This window comes from Anolis sagrei, chromosome 1 (genome assembly GCF_037176765.1).
Source record: "Anolis sagrei isolate rAnoSag1 chromosome 1, rAnoSag1.mat, whole genome shotgun sequence".
NCBI classification, from domain to species: Eukaryota; Metazoa; Chordata; class Lepidosauria; order Squamata; family Dactyloidae; genus Anolis; species Anolis sagrei.
In genome coordinates this window covers 290152882-290168671 of record NC_090021.1, presented here as the reverse complement: position 1 = coordinate 290168671, position 15790 = coordinate 290152882, and the positions used below count along the sequence as shown (strand labels likewise).

At 41.4% G+C, this 15790-nt stretch overlaps 1 protein-coding gene across 2 annotated transcripts in view; it reads left to right on the top strand.

The window, feature by feature from the left end:
• DISP2 (dispatched RND transporter family member 2) overlaps nucleotides 1-9906 on the top strand; it is a 33716-nt gene extending 23810 nt beyond the window's left edge. For both annotated transcript variants that reach the window (XM_060760303.2, XM_067462852.1), the window contains exons 5-8: nucleotides 1644-1756; nucleotides 2884-3002; nucleotides 3727-3824; nucleotides 5542-9906. In XM_060760303.2, coding sequence (XP_060616286.2) covers nucleotides 1644-1756; nucleotides 2884-3002; nucleotides 3727-3824; nucleotides 5542-8958 — 3747 coding nt within the window. In that variant the 3' untranslated portion in view covers nucleotides 8959-9906. The remainder of the gene's footprint in view (nucleotides 1-1643; nucleotides 1757-2883; nucleotides 3003-3726; nucleotides 3825-5541) is intronic.
• The last annotated feature ends 5884 nt before the right edge of the window (nucleotides 9907-15790 follow it).

The following is a 15790-nucleotide window of genomic DNA, read 5'->3' as shown; positions in this document are numbered from 1 at the left end:
TTTTCTTTTACTACAACCCCATTGTGTCTTACTATGGGTGGCACTATCTAAGGCACATAGAAGCTATAGGTTTTTACTTATCTAGAAGCCTGCAGTTACCCATTGAACATGAAAATGACTTTTTGAATTACCATTCCCAGAATCCCCAGCCAGTGTTAACATGGATGTGCTAATTAAAAAATTCTGGATGTCATGGTGCCCAAAAGTAACTTATGTCAAGCCATAATTGCTCATTCCTTCCATAGGAGTTCATCCTATTGTGCTTCATCATTTTATCCAAGTAACCGTTATTTGATAATTTCTAAATGCATAACTCGTATTTCCAGAATCTTTTGTTAAATACTCTTAGCTGCCTAATGAAATTTGTGGTTCCACAAACCGCTAATAAAACAAACCTGGAAAGTATATTAAATTTAAAAAGGGGGGATTCTTTACCCTTTCATATTTTAAGAGCTTGTTAAATCATAGGATCTTAATAGACCCCTTGGGTAAATTATGAAGCAAATATTCGTAGGCTATATACAGATTGGCTTACTGCCAAGATCTGCTTTCTGGGAATAGAAGGGCTGTGCTCATGAAAAAGCTCCCTGGCAACATGCTTCATGAACACATTGAGTCCACCTAATTCCGAGTCCTCCAATCATCAGTGTCGCGGTTTTAGACGTCTGGAGGTACTTCTAAAGGGAGAAAGCTGAGTTGCAACTATGGCAAGGAGGGCAAAATGAGGGCATTGCACTCCTCATAAGACTTTTGCTCATGTTGAGCGTTCAGAAACTGAGTTTAGGCATCAAAAGAAAAGGAACAGGCAAAGTGACCAAAGGAGTATCTGTGGTTTTCTCACTCTCTGCCATGCTACAATTTGCAGACCCCCTCCCCAATAAAGCCATGTTTGTGTTGTTGGAAAGTTGGGGTATTAGCGGGGATGCTTTCCTGTGCTGCAGTAGGTATCTCGAGTAAACTCCAGGGATCCCTGGGAAGTCTCTGCAGGTAACACGACTGAAGAACATTTAGCTACAGGAAAATAGCTGGTCTCTCAGTTCTCCAACAATATGGAAATTGCCATGGGGTTGGGAGGATGGGCCTGTCATCATAACAGACAATCACTCATGGCCGCGTATGATTATCTTCCAAGGGTAGAGTCTTGGTGGTGGGTCTGTAGGTGACTGTGGAGACTTGTTCTGGATTCACATGGTCTTTCGCTGTGATGACATACATTTCCAGATAGAAGGCAATCCCGACAAGGATTTGCTTGACATGCCTCGCTCTTGGCACTTTTCTCCCTTTCGCTCACTATTCCTTTTTTTTCAAATTCCACAGCTGACCTCCATTTGGAGCACTCGAGGCCCAGGGGTTCCCAATTTCCAGTGTTTATTCCACATTTTTAGGCCCATCTTTAAATCTCTTTTTCCTGTTCACCAACAGTCTATTGTCTGTTTTTCTATTCACCGACAGTCTATTGTCTGTTCTTGAGCTTAGAGTAATGTAACTGCTTCGGAAGATTATGATCGGGCATTCGGACAGTACTGCTTACAAGGTGAAACTTTGGGAAACATAGCTATGTAATAAAATCCTCCTAGTATAGGATCTCAACTGCGACCTCTTTTTAGAATACCTATTTACTTCTGTTATTTTTCTGCAAATAGGGTTTTGAGCCACGAGACACTGATATTGGCAGAAAACTCATGGTCTGGAAAAACCTGAAAAGCCAGACAGGCTATAAAAAGACAATTTCTTTTTCCCCTCCTACTGAAAACAGGTAAATGTTTTGCTGGAAGGAAGTGTGGGCTGGATTAGACATTGCAGACTCTTCCAAGGAGTTACTATATTTCATCATTCAATCATTGAAAAAGTTATAGTTGCCTCTAAGTACAAGAGTTACCAGGCACCAGGGCCATGTCTCTTCTTCTCTATTATATTTTGGGTTTTTATTTAAATTATATTCTACTGAGGACTTTGTTATACGTTGGGTTTTTATTTAAATGATGTACTCCTGAGAACCAATGGTTGATGCTTAAGGGGTCAAAGATACTACTATAAACTGTAGGTTGGTGTTAGGTTTTGACCCTGAAATCCCATGATCTTGGATGATACTAACGTGAATAAACTAAGTCATAACCTTAGCTAGTCTAGTGCATAGTAATATGCTGTACCAGTGTTTCTTGACCAGGGTCCCTGAATCCCTAGGGTTCTTTAAGACATTGCTAGGAGTTCTGTAAGAGAATGTGATTGAAAATTTTAAAACAAATATTGCAGGGGGTCCCAAAGACCTAAAAATGATTTCAAGGGTTCCTCCACATTAAAAAAAAGTTGAGAAGGCCTGGTTGCACACAATTATCCAAAAATGGGGTGGAAGACTTTGGTGAGCTTTGAAATTGCCCTGGATACCATTCCCAATGTGGTTCCATCTTGATAGAACAGATGGCAACCTCCAACCTCTTAAAATAAAAGCCAGTTATAATAAAATAAAATTATGTTAGGAAGAACTTCCTGACTGTGAGAGCTGTTCGGCAGCGGAACTCTCTGCCATGGAGTGTGGTGGAGGCTCCTTCTTTGAATACTTTTAAACAGAGGCTGGATGGCCATCTGTTGGGAGTGCTTTGAATGCAATTTTCCTGCTTCTTGGCAGGGGGTTGGACTGGATGGCCCATGAAGTCTCTTCCAACTCTATGATTCTATGATTCTATGTATTCGCATATATATAGTATATAGTAATCAAGCATTTTGTTTGGCCTTGAGAATCTAAGTCAGAGAGATGGTAGGAATAAAAAAAGATTATTCTTATACTCCATAATATAAGAGGAAGTCAAGTAGCTGACTTGCAAGAACATACTTAAGTCAAGAGCTTTTAAAAATAATCAGGTTTTTTGTTTCTTTGTTTGTTAGCTATGGGGACATGGGTATGAACAGAGGACAGAGATCAATACACAATGAACAAGAAGCAAGAATCAAGAGGATGGTGGAGCCAAACTATGAAAAAGATGGATTTTTTTGTGGGTCTCCAGGTAGGTCTTATTTCAGATTGAGTTTCCAATAGTTTAAAAGGGAAGAATAGGGGAGAATTCCTGGTGCCTCTTAGAATAAAATATGCAAAGGCGTTTCATGGGGAATGGTATCTTGTTTTTGATTCCTATCATTGTGGGATTATTTGTTTACTACCAATGTGTTTTGGTGATGTATTGTTGAAGGCTTTCATGGCCGGAATCACTGGGTTGTTGTGGGTTTTTTGGGCTATATGGCCATGTTCTGGAATCATTCTCTCCTGATGTTTAACCTTAATCTATGGGAGGCATACTCAGAGGTTGTGAGGATGTGAGACCTCACAAACTCTGAGGATGCCTGCCATAAATGCAGGTGAAACATCAGGAGAGAATGCTTCTAGAACATGGCCATATAGCCCGAAAAATCTACAACAACCCTGTTTTGGTGATTCTTCCTGCTGGTCTTCTGGTAAATGGCAATGTTACTAGGCCATGGTAAAGATGAACAGATTGATTCTTGGCATGCCAAATCTGAAGGTAGTCCTGCTAAATTAAATAGGAGTTACCCCCATGTAAAAGTGGAAAGGATTGCTGCCTAAGTGATGGGAGGTAAATGATGATTAAGTAAACAATTAATCTTTTGTTTACAAAAACGACAAGAATAATTAAAAACAACTGCAGGATATAGTTTACTTTTGGTGTTGATTCCACAGATCGTCACATTCTATCCGCTTTGTTTTCCTTTTAGGAAAGAATTATTCTCAGCTGGTATTTATGTCCACAACTGCTGGGAGCTTATGGAATTTGCAAGCAATACAATCCATGTGTCAAATGGAGCAAGACAAGGTGTGTAGTGCTGCCAGGGATGTTCCCGTACTTTTGTTTTTCCATTTTGTTTCAGGTTAACACTTTTGAATGAGTGATAAGCCAATACTTACATACATTTGTAGTTTACATTTGTACATACACATACATGTCTGTTGCTCATTCTAACTAGACCTGTTGAATGGGATTTTCCTGTGTGCTAATTTGCCATTCAGAAATGTATTGAATGAGTCTACTCGAGATGAAACTAACAATCGGAATTGTACCCCTTCACACACAGAACTCTGCATCCTAAAACACTTTACAGAACACAGAAATAAACTATTGTCTCACTGGACAGATAATAATAATAATAACAAAAACAAAAACAACAACAACTTTATTTTTATTCCCTGCCTCCATTTTTCCGAAGGGACTCGGGGCGGCCTACAAAGGGACATGCCCAACAAAACAGGTTAAAATAAGCATCAAAAAACAAGCAATAACAAACATCAATAGAAATTATTCTCTGTAAGCAAAGACATGGAACTTGAAAGGTTGTAGGGGGACTAATAACCAGCCTTCACTGTAGCCTTTGAGAAGGCATCTCATGCAACCACCATCAGTGCAGGAGGAATATCATTCATATACTAGGACAACAACTCCCATTATCCCTAACCATTGGTCATCCTAACTGGGGCTGACAGGAGATGTGATTGAACAGGAATGGAAGAAGCACCGTGTTGCCTTCTCCCTGACCTACAGCAAGATGGCATAAAATTTCAGAATTCCATCAAGAAATTAGGTTCCGAACTTCATCTTGAAAGCGTGACCTATACCAAATGGCATTGATAAGCAGCTTAACTGCATTGAACTCCATTATATGAGTTTCAAGCTGCATTATATGGTAGTATAGATGAGGCCTAGTCTCCCTGAATGAGTCTATGACCATTGGTCAACCTCCAGCAAAAGTTGACAAAGCCACAGTGGAGGATGTTGAGATTCCCGAGGATATATTTTAATCAAATCCATAGATAATCAAATCCACAGAAGTCAAGTGAGAAGCCTGACAATATTAAAATTTGGGGTAAAACAACAAAATGGCATTCTAGAGCATATACCACAGCATGATAAAGACTTGGGAAAGAGAAGACACCTGGGGAAAACATAGGAGATAAAGTGATAACAAATTGGTTGATTGAAGATGACATTATCCTCAGTTTGCCCATCCTCGGTATTACCTAAGCATCTCTTGGAAGCTGTCTAAATACTGGATTGTGCCCAGAGATTGCAAATTGCCAACTTTAAGATTATTACATTGTGTTTTGACATGAAAAGGAAGCATCACAGAAGCACATAAGCACAGAGAATGAAAGTGGTCACAAAAGAAAGGGAGGGAGGCCTAGAAAAGAATAGGAGGATCTTAGGATTCATAGACACTTCATAATTAATGCACTTTAACTGCCATGGCTCAATGGTATGGCATCATGTGAGTTGTAGGTTGGTGAAGCACCAGCACTTTTGGGCAGAGAACACTAAAGACTGTGTAAAACTACAACACCCATGATTCAATTGCATTGAACTATTGCAGTTAAAATGGTGTCAAACAGCATTCATTCTACACTGTCAATGCATCCATAGGGTTGGAAAGGACTCAAAAGCCATCTAGTCCAACCTCCTGCCATGCAGGAATATACTGCCTGTTTCAGAGAATCCTGATGGGGTCTAATTTATTCTCTTTCTTCTTGGTGTTTCCCAGATTCGGTCTCATCCACAGTTTGGGAGTCTTTGCCAGCGTACTGAAGCCAATGAATGCTGTCCAAGTTGGTCTCTTGGAAACTACATTGCCGCCCTGTACAACCGGTCCTCTTGTTTAGAGATTACCCAGGCAGATGTCTCCCACACCCTTGCTCTCCTGCGTTCTTGTGCCCCTGATTATCACAGAGGTGTCCTTGTCCCTCCTTGCATGGGTCCCAAGACTGAAAGAGACAAGCATGTACAGTGTTCCAAAGTCCCGGAGAAATGCACTCGGTTCCATGCCATTTACCAGCTCCTTCATTTCGTTGTTGACAGAGATTTTCTGAGCCCACAGACAGTGGGATACCAAGTGCCAACCCTGAAATACAGCTTGCTGTTTTTGCCTACAGTGAAAGGAGCGTCCATGATGGGTATCTACCTGAACAACCTTGAATCCTGGGACTTGTTTGATAATTACACATCCATCACTGGTATGGACTTGGGCCTTAAGCAGAAACTATTCCAGCACTACCTTTTACTGGATACTATGTATCCAGCCATGGCAATACTGGCCATATTTCTAAGCATATTTTTTTATTCACGCTCAATCTTTATTACTTTTGTCATCTTGATGATCGTCTTTGGTACCTTGATGATTTCCTATTTCTTGTACAAGGTGGCCTTCCGATTCTCTTACTTCCCTTTTGTAAATCTGACAGCGATTGTCATTCTCAGCAGTCTTTGTGCCAACCACACCTGTGTTTTCTTTGACCTCTGGAACCTTAGCAAGAGCCAGAACCCATCCGCAGGGCTTTTGCAATGGGTAAGACTAACCATGCATCATTTTGGTTATCTCATGCTGGCATCCTGCCTGACTACTGGTGCTGCTTTCTACACCAGCTATACAAGTTACTTAACTGCCACCCGCTGCTTTGCCATCTACATGGGCACCTCTGTCCTGGTGCACTTGGTGTTCATGTTGACCTGGTTGCCTTCCTCTGTTGTGCTGTATGAACGTTACCTGGCAAGAAATTGCATTTGTAAACCAGAAGAGTATTGGAATAACCATGGCCAGAAGAGTATCATTCTCTCTTTCTATCACATTCTCGAGAGTATCCGGAACACCTGGAGTGAAACCTCCAAGTTATTATTTGAGAAAGTTCTTCCTTGTGGGGTAATTAAGTTTCGTTACATCTGGATCTGCTGGTTTACTGCCATGGCTTTAGGAGGAGCCTACATTTCGTGTCTGAACCCCAGACTAAAACTCCCCACTCTTGAACTGTCATCTCTCCAGGTTTTCAGGTTAAGCCACCCATTTGAGAGGTATGATGCTGAATACTGTAATGAGTTCATGTTTGAACGGCTAGAACAAGGAGAAGACTTGCCCATGCCCGTCATTATGGTATGGGGTGTGCTCCCTGTAGATAACGGAGACCACTTTAACCCCAAGAGTAATGGCACCCTGGTGATGGATACAGCATTTACAGTGGAAAATCCCGAAGCACAAAGGTGGTTGTTGGACTTTTGCCAAAAAGTTAAAAATCAGACTTTTTACTACTCTGACCTGGAACAAAAACCCACCATTTGCTTCATGGAGGAATTCCAGCGGTGGATGGACAGCCGTCAGTGCTCCAAGCGAGACCATAGTTTCAATCTTTGCTGCAACCACTTTTCCTTCCCCTATGGCAGAGAAGTCTTCCTCCACTGCATCAAGATGATGGTCATGGAACAAAATCGAGAGGAGGCCGAAGCTCATGACTCGGGCCTCCGTTTTGATGAAAAGGGCAATATTGTTGCTCTGGTGCTAGAGTTTCAAACTGTTCACCATTACAGCTTCAATTATAGCAAGGCCAAACATTTCTATGATGAAGTTGGCCTCTGGATTCAGGAAGAGATGAAGGCAGCCCCCATGGGGCTTCAGAACGGCTGGTTCACCAGTAAGCTAGAACTCTATAATCTCCAGCACAGTGTGGACACAGAGAGCATGGTAGTGTTGGGTTTGTCCATAATCATCTGTTTGGTGGTTCTGTTGCTCACTACTTGGAATGTCCTTCTCAGTGTGTTCTCTGTTGCAGCCATTGCAGGCACTGTTCTGGTAACTGTTGGGCTTCTGGTTCTTCTGGAATGGCAGCTCAATGCTGTGGAGTCTCTTTTCATTTCAGCAGCTGTGGGTCTCTCTGTTGACTTCACAGTGAACTACTGTATTTCCTATCACTTGTGTTCACACTCAGATCGCGTGAGCCGTGTAGCTTTCTCTCTGAAGCAGATGAGCTGTGCCACAGTCATGGGGACCTCTGCTTTGTTTTCTGCAGGCATCATTATGTTGCCTGCTACTGTGTTGGCATACCGGAAGCTGGGCATCTTCATGATGATGCTCAAGTGCATCAGCTGTGGCTTTGCCACTTTCTTCTTCCAGTCTCTGTGCTGCTTCTTTGGACCAGAGAAAAACTGTGGACAAATTCGTTGGCCTTGCACTCATGCTATGAAGGACTACTCAGATGGCCCCAGTTCATCCAACAAAACTTTCACTTGTGGAAGGAATGAGAAACAGACCAGAACACAAAAAAGCCAGGAATCCAACAGTACAAATGAACATTATGAGCTTCAGCCTTTAGCCAGGAAACTTAGTGACAGCTTTGACAACAGCACCTCCACAAGCAAGCTATCCAACCGTCCCTCTGTCTTATCTGAAGATATTCAACTCCAAGATAGCAGGTGCCCTAGGATGGAAATCCGCACTTCCTTTGAAAAAGAGAGGCATAGCATTGAACAAGCTGAGGGATGCCACACAGCTCTTTGCCAGTGCCCGGCCTTGCAAACATCTTCTCCTTATAAAGATGGGAAAGACTCAGGAACTGGAACTGAAAGCCATCAAGATGAGCTTTGCAGAGTCTGCAGATGTCAAAAATATGCTCCCCGAAAATGGGAACATCTTCAGTCAACTACAACAATTGATGACGATAGGCTACTCAGTAAATCACATGGCTCAAGCAACACCGATCAACAAAAATCCGATTATACCTCAGAAAACAGTAATCTACCAGAAGCTGGACTGTATGATCTCCACAGATGCCTTTATTCCACTGGCAGCTCTTTCAGTGTCCAGAATGTCTCCAGCGAGACCTCCCTCAGTGACTTTGAACCAAGCATAAAACTTGTGGAATCAGCCAGTTCTTGTCCTGGTCATTTAAACGTAGCCGATTCTTGTTGTTCAACTCAGAGAGGCCATTTGAATGGAAAGAGAGACACACTGAAACTGGACCTGAGGGAAACAGTCTTTGATACGACTGCATCTGCATCACAGCAACTCAGCGGTTTGAGGAGAATTCGGTTAGGAGTAGTAGGAGCTGAAGAGGAGCCCGTTGTTCTACCAAACAGCAAGCCAGATATGCCTGATGTTTGGATCAAGCGGTCCAGTGTGCAAAACTCTAGGTACTAAAAGGGAAATCTCAGAGGAAACAAAGGCTACGTTAGGAGCAAGGAAAATAAATGTCCCTTTTGAACAGCACGCATGTAACTGTCTGCGCTCTGACATGAGAACAAAGCGTGCTGTTACAGTACAGCGAAAGTGACACATTTTTACAAAGCCAGCAAATCTGATGTGGATTAGAAGCAAATGTTAATGCTGCATCAGCTGCTCAGATGCCTACTCAGTAGTCAGTGCCGTACTCCCAATTATACCGTAGGATTATCAAGCAAGAGTTGTCTGTCATTCTCTCTAGAGCAATTTGTTTTGGCGTGTCAGTCCTGTGAAGAATCAATGGGGAGGCATGATGATTAGCGGAATAAACAGCTCAATAGATATTGAGAGACAGAGAGAGATCTTCCATTAAAAAGTATTTGGTGTGACGAGTCGCTGTCACTTTGCAGTTGACTGACTGAATATTGTTGACTCAACAGATAAAGTGGCTTTTTTGTTAAAATACCTTTCTACCATCATCATACAAATCTTCTTATGAAATGAATATTCAAATAGGGTAAACATGTCTCTTGGGCATTTTCAGAGGGGATTTATCAGAACCTCTTTTAGAAAATTTCTCCCTATATTTTAACAATTTACTCTAAATTGAAAGTCTTGGTGGATTTATTTTCCCCACCCCTAAAATATGTTTAAAGTTTGCCATAACTGTTTTTCTTGTAGTTTTTCATTATTTCATTCCAAGTAATTTGTATTTTACTGTGGAGGGTGGTCTTCATGCTAGATGTTCTGCTCAAAACTGTACATAGATTTTAAGGTTTGCCTATCTATGCAAGCCTGGATTTTTCTTCTTCTGTTGGTCCAGAGCCGTGACACAGCCCTTAACCCTTTCAGCAACCACAGTTTGTTTTCTCATCTGTCTAATTAAATGGTAACTCATCATTAACAAATAAACTTCATGTTTTTAAACCAGTCTTCGTGCTTTTTTCTTCTCTTTTACTGCCTTTGCGCTTTAATCAACTCTCATTTCAATTATTTACTATATTTATATACTGCCCCTCTCAGCCCAGAGGCAACTCGGAGCGGTTCACAAATTGGCAACAATTTTATGCCTCAACAATTATAACAAGTAAAAACAATCAAGAAATTCTGTTAAAAACAATAGCATATGATATGAAAAATATAAAAACCGTACAAAGCCTTAAAACATTATCGTGAGTGTCTCCATGTCAAATCATTATTCCATTGCGTTATCAAGTAGTTCCATAATTCCGTTTGGATATTTCTTAGCATAACACTTAAACTTATTCACATTACAACTTCCATCCCTGTTTTCCAAGGTATGATTTCACATTTCCATTCATTTTTTTCCCTGTAAGGTCATATGTGGGGCCCCTGGTAGCTCAACAGGTTAAATCACTGAGCTGCAGAACTTCCTGATGGAAATGCTGGTGGTTCGAATCCGGGGAGTGGGTGAGCTCCTGCTGTTAGCCCCAGCTTCTTCCAACCTAGCAGTTCGAAAACATGCCAATTTGAGTAGATCAATAGGTACCACTTCTGCGGGATGGCAACAGCACTCCATGCAGTCATGTTGGCCCCACGACCTTGAAGGTGTCTACAGACAATGCCCACTCTTTGGCTTAGAAATGGAGATAAGCACCACCCCACAGAGTTGGACATGACTAGACTTAATGTCAGGGGAAAACTTTTATCTATGCATGACTAAGTGTGAACACTTATAAGTGATTCATTCATCTTGGGGCTGACATCCCAATGGTAGTCTACTAAGAAAAATTCCAATTAAAATATTTCTTAGCATAACACTTAAGAAACTTACTCAGATTACAACTTCCATCTCTGTTTTGCCCCTGATTTTTCTTTAAATCAGTCACAGTGGTCCCTTGCACTACATACCCCCTGTGTTGGGTTTCATCCCTGGACTACACAAGTTTTTGTGTCATCAATGTTCTAGTCCTCAGTGAGTAGCTAGACTAGCGACAGGACTAAGCTGAGGGATTTCTTTTCCCCACATTCCTATGCATGTTTCCCAAAAGCATGTCTTTCTTATTTACTGCTAGCCACTGTCTCTTCCCCCTTTGATGATGTAGTAATGGAATTGTTGTGAGGGAACTTCCTCTTAAGTTTAAACTGCCCTGGGAAGAGGCCTCGCGGTCTTCACCATTTTTGTCTTCTGCATTTCTTTCTCCCTGTGAGGATGCACATTTTGCCTCTCTCTGGGACTTTTTACCTTTTACCTTCTTTAGATTTAGTAAGCTAGTTAGATCCAATACTTTTTGTCAAGATAAATTTTATTTTGATAAAATTTTTGAACCAACCTTGAGCCATCCTAAGGAATAGAAGGCTATCCCTTCTCATCACACATAAGGTAAAGGTTTTCCCCTGACATTAAGTCCAGTCATGTCCGACTCTGGGGGGTGGTGCTCATCTCCATTTCTAAGCCAAAGAGCCAGCGTTGTCCGTAGACACTTCCAAGGTCATGTGGCCAGCATGACTGCATGGAGTGCTGTTACCTTCCCGAAGAAGCGGTATCTATTGATCTACTCACATTGGCATGTTTTTGAACTGCTAGGTTGGCAGAAGCTGGGGCTAACAGTGGAAGCACACCCCACTCCTCGGATTCGAACCTCCAGCCTTTTGGTCAGCAAGTTCCGCAGCTCAGCAGTTTAACCCACTGTGCCACCGGGGGCTCAATTCTGGTTATGGAGTTTACTCCTGGTACTCTGATATATTTTAGTGGAATTGCCCCAACTGATTGTTATTTTTGAGCCTAAGAGCTCAAATTCCCCAACACCCCACTATCTCATTTTTCAAAGAAGAAATAAAGAATGTTTCTCCCCCACCTCCCCGCACACCATAATTTTCAATAGTCAGTACAGATCCTCCAGGGTACTGAAGAAGAAAAACTGGCCACCAAATCAAGCAGGGAGCCTAGAAAACTGGGGACTGAAATATCAGATGATACAAATTGTTAGAAAACTGGGAACTAAAATATCTGTGCAAGGGGAGGTAAAATGCTAGAAAATTGGGGACTGAAATAAAATTTCAATTTGTGGGAAAAATTCTGATTCAGGAGCCATGTTGTTTCTGGCTCTTTCACCCAGTACACTTCTACCCTTGGGTTGTTGTAGGTTTTTCAGGCTGTATGACCATGTTTTAGAAGCATTCTTTCCTGGCGTTTTGCCTGCATGTATGTCAGCCATCCTGACATAGAGGTTGTGAGATCTGTTGGAAAATAGGAAAATAGGATTTATATTATAATTTTAAAATTATAACAGTAAATAAAGAACAAAACTCAAACACAGGGGAACTCCAGACAAGAAACCATCAGGAACAGCTAATCATCTCTCAACAAAGGATTCCCCCAGGCAGTAACAAGCTACACCTAAAAACTGTCAGGCCATCAAATGCTAATCAAGGTGGCCAATTGAAGCATTCACACCTAGGTCCAACAGACAAGAGTTCTTTCTCCCACCCTGGACTTTCAACCAATATATATAAACCCAACTTTCCTAGTTTCCAGCAGACCTCACAACCTCTGGGGATGCCTGCCATAGATGCAGGTGAAACGTCAGGAGAGAATGCTTCTAGGAAAAACCTACAACAACCCAGTGATTCCGGCCATGAAAGCCTTCGACAATACTTCTGCCCTTGCCTTATGGTGTATTTGTAAATTAAATTAAACAGAAGTATGTATAATATAGACTTACTGATGAAACAAATATTGCATCTTATATGAAACCTTTCCCTTACAAATCCAATAGGGTGCAGCTACATTGTAGAACTAATGCAGTTTGACTGCACTTTAACTGCCATGGCTCAATTCTATGAAATCCTGGGATTTGCAATTTGTTTAATTACCAGCATTCTTGGATAGAAAAGGCTAAATATATTGTGAAACTACAATTCCCAGTCCTTTATAGCATTGAGCCATGGCATTTAAAGTGCATCAAACTGCATTAATTCTATAGTGTAGATTCAACTTTAGAAAGGAGAGATTTCCTTTACAATATCAGCCATCCACCAGTCCAACTCCTTTTCCCATTTTGATGCTATTTGCCAACTAAAGAATAGACCATGGTTAAATTACAAGAATACAGAAACTAAGCCTTTAACGTCGTCTTTAACTTTACAGTAAGATTAAGGATGTACAACCTACTGTGCCGACAAAACAATTTGTCTTGGTATGGGATTAGCAGTAAAACCAGGAAATTTTAAGAGCTACTTTTAAGGTTTGCTTCTAGCTGTCTAGTTGCCAAGAAACTAAAGAGAACTTTGATGTGCTATAAAACATGGTGCGCTACTTTGGTTCTCCAGATGTTATTGGGCTGCAACTTCCATCTGCTCTAGTCAGCACAGCCAGTAGTGAGGGATTATAGAAGATGTGGCCTCAACATCTGGAATCACAGTTGCCTGATTCCCTCCCAAAGTAAGTAAGCCGAAACATATGGACTCGGGAGTGAGCCACAGCACATCAAATGGGATCGTTTCTACATAAATACGTTTAAGATTACACCCACAAGCTGCTATTCTAGGCTACATGTCTACACTGTAGAATTAAAGCAGTTTGGTACCACTTTTAACAACGATGGCTCAACACTATGGAATCCTGGAAGGTGTAGTTTGGTGGGCACCAACACTCTTTAGTAGAGAAGGCTAAATATCTTGTAAAACTATAATTCCCATGATTCCATATTAATGCATTTCATAGAATCTTAGAATCATAGAGTAGGAAGAGACCTGGTGGGCCATCCAGTCCAAACCCCTGCCAAGAAGCAGGAAAATTGCATTCAAAGCACCCCCGACAGATGGTCATCCAGCCTCTGCTTAAAAGCCTCCAAAGAAGGAGCCTCCACCATACTCTGGGGCAGAGAGTTCCACTGCTGAACAACTCTCACAGTCAGGAAATTCAGCAGCATCTCCGTAATTCTCTGAGCTTCCGGACCCAGCTATCATACTAATAACCACCATGTCAGACTACACAGAGAAGCCACTGAAATCCATAAGCATGTGGACAATTTCAACAGAAAGGAGGAAACCATGAAAATGAACAAAATCTGGCTACCAGTATTTAAAAAACTCTAAAATTACAACAGCAAAACAACAGAAAGGGAACAATCAGGGACAGCTAATCACCCCTCAACAAAAGATTCCCCCAGGCACCAACAAGCCACACCAAAAAACTGCCAGGCCATCAAATGCTAATCAAGATGGTCAGTTGAAACATTCACACCTTGCTCCAACAGACAAAAGTTCTTTGTCCCACCCTGGTCATTCCATAGATATATAAACCCAATTTTCCTAGTTCCAACAGACCTCACTATCTCTGAGGATGCTTGCCATAGATGCAGGCGAAACGTCAGGAGAGAATGCAAGGACTTTAAGATCATCTGGAGAGGCCCTGCTCTCGGTCCCGCCATCATCACAAGTACAGTTGGCGGGAACGAGAGACAGGGCCTTCTCAGTGGTGGCCCCTTGGCTATGGAACGCCCTTCCTAGGGAGATTAGATCGGCTTCCTCGCTCCTTTCATTCCGTAAGAATCTTATTTGAGCAGGCATTTGGAAATACAGAGTAACTGATATAATAATGAAATAACTATATGGCGGAACAGGACATTGTTTTAATGATTATTGATTGAAGTATGTTTCATTATAATGTTTGATTTTATTGTTGCTGATGTTTTTATATCGTATATTGTAATTGTGTCCTTGGTGGCATTGAATTCTTGCCTTGTAAACCGTCTCGAGTAGCCGGAAGGCTGAGAGGGGCGGTATAGAAATGTACTAAAGAGATAAATAAAATGCCTCTTCCAAAGAATGAATGGAACACACAAAAAGACAAATTGGTCAGGATTTAAAGATTTTATTTCAACTAGGAAAATTACATAAATGATAGACTTGTCCAGCATCTGAAAAAGATAAACAGACGAAGCTACGCTGGGAAAATTAAATGAAGAATCCATAATAACAGAAAATTAATATGCTCAAAAGACTTTGGGAAGTCCTATCACGAACACTTTTACTTTTTTAAAAACTTTTTTTAAATTGTTATTATTTTTATTTTATTTTTCTCTTTTTTTCTCTCTCTTTTCTTACATCTTTTCTGAAGAAGAGAAGCCTGAGAGGAGATATGATAGCCATGTATAAATATGTGAGAGGAAGCCACAGGAAGGAGGGAGCAAGCTTGTTTTCTGCATCCCTGGAGACTAGGATCTGAAACAATGGCTTCAAACTACAAGAAAGGAGATTCCATCTCAACATGAGGAAGAACTTCCTGACTGAGAGAGCCATTCAGCAGTGGAACTCTCTGCCCCGGAGTGTGGTGGAGGCTCCTTCTTTGGAAGCTTTTAAACAGAGGCTGGATGGCCATCTGTCAGGGGTGATTTGAATGCAATATCCCTGCTTCTTGGCAGGGGGTTGGACTGGATGGCCCATGAGGTCTCTTCCAGCTCTTTGATTCTATGATTTTCTCACTATCCCTAAAAACACTAATGTTTTCACCCACTTTGGCTGTAAATATTAAAAAGCACAATAAAAAAAAATTAAATAAATAAAATGCCTCAATCTAGAACATGGCCATATAGCTCGAAAAAACCTACGACAACCTATCATACTATTACCCTATCATGTCTCCTCCCAGCCTTCTCTTCTTCAGGCTAAACATGCCTAGCTCTTTAAGCCGCTCCTCATAGGGCTTGTTCTCCAGACCCTTGATCATTTTAGTCGCCCTCCTCTGGACACATTCCAGCTTGTCAACATCTCCCTTCAATTGTGGGTGCCTTAATCTATAGCGTAGATGCAGTTCTTGTTTCAGACACAAAATATGGAATGTGCC